The sequence below is a fragment of the Chenopodium quinoa genome, unplaced genomic scaffold (assembly GCF_001683475.1).
Source record: "Chenopodium quinoa cultivar QQ74 unplaced genomic scaffold, ASM168347v1, whole genome shotgun sequence".
NCBI classification, from domain to species: domain Eukaryota; kingdom Viridiplantae; phylum Streptophyta; class Magnoliopsida; order Caryophyllales; family Amaranthaceae; genus Chenopodium; species Chenopodium quinoa.
Window position 1 is genome coordinate 776,835 of NW_018744080.1, and position 6,941 is coordinate 783,775.

Consider the following 6,941-nt stretch of genomic DNA (forward strand, 5'->3'; position numbering starts at 1 on the left):
TTAATTATTTTACGGTCACATGTAAAATTTGTTGATAATTTTAATTAATTTGATGGTACCTAAGCTACTTTGTATTATTAAGGGATATAAAAACTAAAGATCACTTGAGTTAAATAAGTTAAGAAGAAAATGAAGATGTATGGGCTTGCAGGAGAATATTACATTACATTGTATAACATAAAATGGAAGGAAAGGATTAAGATGGACAATGGAAGGAGATAAATTCTTGGTTCATGTATTTGATCCTATGGCCTTGTTCTCTTCACCTTATTTTTACTGAACTAAACTGAAATTATTTTTGCTGAACTGAAATCATTTTTGCTGAACTGAAATTATTTTTATTGATTCTCTATTATATTTCTTCCTTAGAGTTACTGATTTTTACTGAACTAAAATTATTTTTACTGAACTGAAATTAATTTTATTGAACTGAAATTATTTTTACTGAACTGAACTTATTTTTACTGGTATTAAAATTATTTTTACTTAATATTATTTTTTTAAGGTGAACAGAACAGGGCCTAAGTTTGAGATCAAAGTTTCGATTATTATTTTACATTATGTTAGATTATGTAAATAATATAGTGTATATTAGTAGTTGTATTTTTCTAATGTTTCCTTAGCTCTAACCCTCAGTGGCGGATCTTGAAACCTTTTCTTTCGGGGGCCAATTATATCTAACATAAGTGTACGTCTAAAACAATAACAAGGAGTATAAATATAGCGAAATATAATAAATATTACCAAACAATAAAAAAATGCAAGTGTCAGTGTGTCACAATCTTATTCTTTCTCATACAAATGTCACAATCTATTTCTCTAAGCTAGCAAACTATTAAAGTAAGGCTCGTCTTTCTTTTAATAATTTGAAATCATCAGTTATCGACTTAGTACTAAATAACTTAGAAATCTTCCTTTCAATGGAAATAACTAAACTATCGGCCAAAAACTCATCCTCCATCTTGTTACGTAGTCCTGTTTTCATGATCTTCATTGCAGAAAATGCTCTTTCAGTGGTAGCTGTTGAGACAGGAAGAGTCAAAACTAAACGTATTAGTCTATCAAACAAAAATTATACATTTGATTTTCCTGTTTGTGCCAAGTGTTCGCAAAATTCCTCCAAGGTAGAATGATGAGTCAAACTAGGCTATTTTTTGCTTCACAAAAAAAGTGTTGCAATTGATACCTCAAATGATACCTTTCTTGCTCCGTAAAATCCATGGGGTAAAACTTTTCTGCAACCAAGCAAACCTTCTCAAGATCAAAATTTTTAAATCCTTCTTTAGGCTCTAACAAAGATAATAAAGTTAAGAGCTCTTAAGCATCATCATTAAATCTGCAATTTAGCTCTTGTAATTGTTTGTCAATTGCACCCAAAAATATTTCAACTCAATAAAAATGATTCATTGTAACTTGATCTTGTTGATGACGAGCTCGACCCCTACAAGCTATATAAGGAGAATTCATATCAGGTATTAAAATATCATGTTGGTGACAAAACAATACCACCGACTCTAAAAAACTTTCCCATTCATTTTCTCTCATATCCTAAATCAGTGCATGATTTGTAGACACTAATTTCATAGCATTGACAATATCTTGGAACTTTTGTTATAAGGCTTGACATAGAACATTAGCAATTCCCAAAATTTCTTCCATTAAATGGGCAATGAACACAAAATCAAAGGAAATCATTAGATATAAAGCAACATCAACATCTCCACGTTGAGAAGAATTACTATACTTATCATTTGAGATGTGTTCAAGTACTAACATTGTTGCATCAAACATTTTCATCAAGCTACGAATAGAGTAAAGATGTGAACCCCAACGTGTATCTCCAACTCTTTTTAAAGTACTCGTCTGATTAGATCCTCTACCACTATCTATTTCACCAATTGATAATAGCCTTTTAATTTCATCAGATTTGATGGATTGCAATTGGTCAACTCGTTTAAGAGATGAAACAATGACATTGATAATGAAAGTCAAATTTGAAAAAAATTGATGTATTACTCTAACATCTCTAGATGCGGCAACCAATGCTAATTGTAAACGATGAGCAAAACAATGGATATAATAAGAATATGGACAATTAGAAAGAAATAATGCTTGATAACCATTCCACTCACCTCTCATGTTACTAGCACCATCATATCCTTGCCCTCGAATATTTTCAACAGATAAATTATGTCGAGCAAGAACTGAACACAATTCTCTTTTAAGTGTTGCTGCCGTGGTATCGGAAACTCGTATAAGGTAAAAAAATCGCTCCCTAATTGTTCCATATTTGTCAACAAACCTTAAAACAAGAACCATTTTCTCTCTTTTAGATTCATCTCGAGCCTCATCAACAATAATACAGAATTTGGAGTTACCAATTTCTTGTCTAATATAGTTGGGAACCTTATTCGAAATAATATGGAGAATCTCTTTTTGAATCGAGGGAGCAGTATATTTGGCATTATAAGGAGCTTGTCGTATAGCTTTGGAAACATCTTTATTATATGCAGCCAACACCTTTCTGAATTCAAGATAGTTTCCTTGATTCTCAGAATTATTTGTTTCATTGTGACCTCTTAAAGGACAAGATTGTGTAGTCAACAAGAGAAGGACATTGATAGAGGCCTTTAAACGCAATCGATTTTGCTGCATTTCACTTTGTTTGTAAAAAAACATTACGAATCTTTGCTTTTTGCTTAGGAAGAGTCATGTACAATTGAACCGCATTTCGATGAGCTGTACATGGACCTTCTCCAATATGAGCAAGGAACCCACAACGTTTCCCGTCATTGACTTTTTTTCCAATTTTTGAATCCGGTCAAAGTAAACGTTTTTACCCGAGAATTTGGTGTTTCAGTAAATAGATAACAAGGTAGACAAAACGCATCATCTTTAGAAGGTGAATATTCCAACCAATCTGGGAACTTAACAAACCAAGTAGATTGAAATCGGCGACGATGCTTTGTAGGCCCTGAAAAGGGATATTCTGCCAATTGAGGTTGATAAGGCCCCAATTTAATATAAGCACGTCTTATTTCATTTCGTTTTCCAATTGGATAAGCCCATATTGGAGGACGTAACCCTGGATCACGTTCTAAAGAATTGATATCCACATTGTCATTGTCAATGATCGATGGACCTTCTTCATGATTATGTGTCCGGGTAGGAGTATCTTCATTAACTGGATTATTTTCGTCGGGTGTTGTGTCATTTTCTGGCTCTTTTCGTTTGAAAAAGGAGGTAATAGATTTTTGTTTGTTCATATTTGTTTACCTGAAATTAGTTATAAGTTAAATTTATTTTATAAATGTCCTACATCTTTCTTGAAAATAAATAAATTATGTTTTAATTAATTATTTGATTCTAACAAGTAACAACCAATTATAAAATATAATATGAATGAAAACAAGAAACTAACTTTAAGCAATTAAGCATACATTCATTAGTGACTAATTTGTTAATTATCAATGCATTACAATTCACAAATCACAAGTGTAAATCAGAAGTTAAAAATAACTTATCAATTGATAAATATTACTCCCTCTATCCCTAAATTACATTCCTATTTCTAACATTTATTCTTCACATAATAGAGGAAAACAAGAATGTAATTTAGGGACGGAGGGAGTAATAGAGAAATAAAGAACGACATACCGAAGGTATAACATGCTCTATACTTTGAACTAAGTAATTTATTCACTTTGATAACGTCTTGTCACCTAAAATTATCAATTTGTTTATTAATGCTCAAATTAATCAATACAGTACTACACAGTACAACATAAAAAAAATTAAATTGCAAAAAGTAAAAAAATTATTGAAAACAAAAACTGAAAAACAAATAGTCGAGTAAAATACCTTATATAGTGATATTGTAAATTTGTAATTTGTTCTTGGAAATTGCAATTAAATTGGAACCTTGGAAAATTTATCAATTGTTTAATGATATTGATAACTTGATGAGAATTGAGGAATACGAATTATATAATACGGAGTAGAGGGAGTGCAGGGAAAAGGGTTAAAGAAGTAGGTTTCACAATTATCAAGTAGTTTTTTTGGGAATTGGGAAAGAAGGAATCTTTTCCTTTTCTAAAATTTCCTTACTTCGTAGTTTACTAGCCTCATTCACATAAAGTCATCACTTTTGGATTTTTTTCCAAAATTCATCAGGGGCCAAGCCCAGTGGAGCCCCTCTTATAGTCCGCCCCTGCTAACCGTAGTATTACCCTTGTATAAATACTAATGTTCAATCAATGAGAAAGGCACAACCAATATTCTCATATTCTCTCATGGTATCACGAGTCTAGGTTTTTCGATCCGAAACCCTAATACTCTTCCACTCATCTTCTCTATTCTTCTCCTTCCTCTCTTCTTCGGTTTTCCTCCATGGTCGGACAGAGAATTCACCCAGCCACCCTTGTCACCAACATCAAGACTTGCATTCCTGTTGTTCTTGGTTACGAGGGCACTCAATACAACATTTGGTCTACCTTTTTCCAACTTCATTGCCTCACGAATTTGGTGATCGATCATATCATACCATCGGCTGTTAATGAGAAGGAAAAGACTCCTGAAATTTCTGATACAGTGCCATGACAACGACTTAATGACATTATATTGTTCGTCAATGGATTTACAATACTATCTCCAATGACCTTCTAAATTCCATTATCGATCCCGATTACAAGGCTATTGATGCTTGGAAGTATTTGAAGATTTTTTTTTTCTCAATAACAAGTCTGCAAGAGCTCTACATCTTGATGTGCAATTTACAAACACCAAGCTCGACCAATTTGATGGTGTGAAACCCTGCAAGTAAAAGTAAGGTATTATAGCTTAGGGCCCCTGCAAGGATCCTATATAGAGTAAGATCATCAAAAGTAGCACTAGAAGTAGCACTAACCTTTGACTTAGTGTCCATCACGGATGGATTACACGAAGACATCCCTGCTCACTCAATAATTTATTCGGCATATATTGCGCTGTGAAAGAAACACACCACCCTTATGTCATGTCACCGTAATGCCTAGAAAATAATTTAGAGGACCTAGATCCTTCATAGAAAATTCAGAACTAAGTAGTTCCATGATCGAACACCGCAAAGCATCAGAAGAAGCAGTGAGAATAATGTCATCAACATATAATAAGATGTAAGCCATTTCTAACCCCTTGAGAAAATTAAACAAAGAATTGTTGATCGCACTTGCTATAAGTGAATCCAATAGACAAAACATAACCTGCAAAACGTTTATACCAAGCCAGGGGTGCCTGTTTAAGACCATATAATGACTTATGTAATATAATAGACAAACATAATCTGGATGATCTGATCACGATCCTTGTAGCCCAAAGGTTGATACATATAAACAGTTTAATGTAGCTCGCCATGAAAAAAGCATTTTTATCATTCAATTGATGAATTGGCCAAGCCTTGGATAAAGAAAAACTCAGAACCGTGCAGATTGTAGCCAGTTTGATTACCGGACTAAAAGTCTCACCACAATTAATGCTAACCTGCTGTGTTTTAGCATCACCTACAGGAGAGGCTTTATGCTTCTCAAACACACCATTAGCTTTGACTTTATGAGTAAAAATCCATATAGAATAAATCACATTAGCATGCGGAGGATAGGGCACCAACTCCCATGTTTTATTTTTAATAAGAGCATCAAATTCATCATCCATAACTGTAGACACCCAAATGTGTCTCCCCAAAACCAAACCCAGTTATGAATACCTTTCATGTCATTTGATTATCGAACGAACTGAAAGTTTTAAAATTCTAGTGATGTGGATGTTTTTATTAAAATATCTCTCTTTCTGTTTTCAAAAATATTTCTTCTTTTACTCTATTTATCAAAATAGCCAGTCAAATTTAGTTTGGTCCATGATAAGGGTCCAATAATGGTGTAGTTGGATGGATCTTGAAAAGACCTTTCCAGCGATATATTATAAGCCCAATTCCAATGAATAATGAAGAAGTTGTGGCCAAAATACTAAACTGGGCCCAAATCGGATTTTACCTACGACCCAATGATCATGTGGATGGTCTAAAGGTTTAATCCTATTCCTAAACTAATTAGGATTAATTAGAAAATTCCATAAGTTTCTTAAAGATCTTAATTATCCTTTTTGAAAGGATAAGATCATAAAATTTGAAATTGAATAAAAACTTTCCTTTTTTAAGTCCTAATTCTATTTGAATTTAAAGAAGTTCAAATACAGTAAGATATTATTTTTGTGCCTCATAATATTTATCCAAATCTTATATGGTTGTGTAGACACCCATTTGTGTCTCCCCAAAACAAAACCCGGTGATGAGTACCTTTCACGTCGAATCATAATCGAATGAAGTGAAAGTGTGGAAAGTCTAGTGTTGCGGATAGTTTTAATTTCTTTTCTTTTCTCTCTGTTTTTAAATACCTGTTTTAAGAAAACAGCCAATCCAGTTTGGTTGGTTCATAGCAAGGGTCCAATAATAGTGTAATTGGATGGGGCTTGAAAAGAGATTTCCAACGATATATTATAAGCTCAATTCCGATGAATATTGAGGAAGTTATGGTCAAATTACTAAACTGGGCCCGGTTTGAGCCTTATATGCGGCCTAATGATCTAGGGGAGGGCCTAATATGGATTTATCTTTCCTAATGCAATTAGGAATGGTTTTAGTCTTCTAGATTCTTCTAGAAGGTTCTTTTCGTTCCTAATTCAATTAGCATTGATAAATTGACTTTTGTTGACTTTTTGGAATTTTAATCAGAATAAAAGAGTGTTTTTGAGGAATATACGATTTTAACCTCTTGTACGGTTAAATTTTATCTGATTTTAGAAAACTCGTCAAAAATATTGTTAGCGCCTAACATTAGACATTAGCGTCTGGCGCTAATGTCAGCGTCTGGCGCTAATGTCAGCGTCTGGCGCTAACTTCATTTTTTCAC

The 6,941-nt window shown here is 33.2% G+C and overlaps 1 protein-coding gene across 1 annotated transcript; it reads right to left on the reverse strand.

Moving 5' to 3' along the window:
* Positions 1-1,611: 1,611 nt before the first annotated feature.
* LOC110691337 (zinc finger MYM-type protein 1-like) lies at positions 1,612-3,266 on the reverse strand. The gene is made up of 2 exons (XM_021868256.1): positions 2,841-3,266; positions 1,612-2,649 (listed from the first exon to the last, which is right to left on the reverse strand). The coding sequence occupies exons 1-2, from the start codon at positions 3,264-3,266 to the stop codon at positions 1,612-1,614; spliced, it is 1,464 nt and encodes a 487-aa protein (XP_021723948.1).
* Between the last annotated feature and the right edge of the window lie 3,675 nt (positions 3,267-6,941).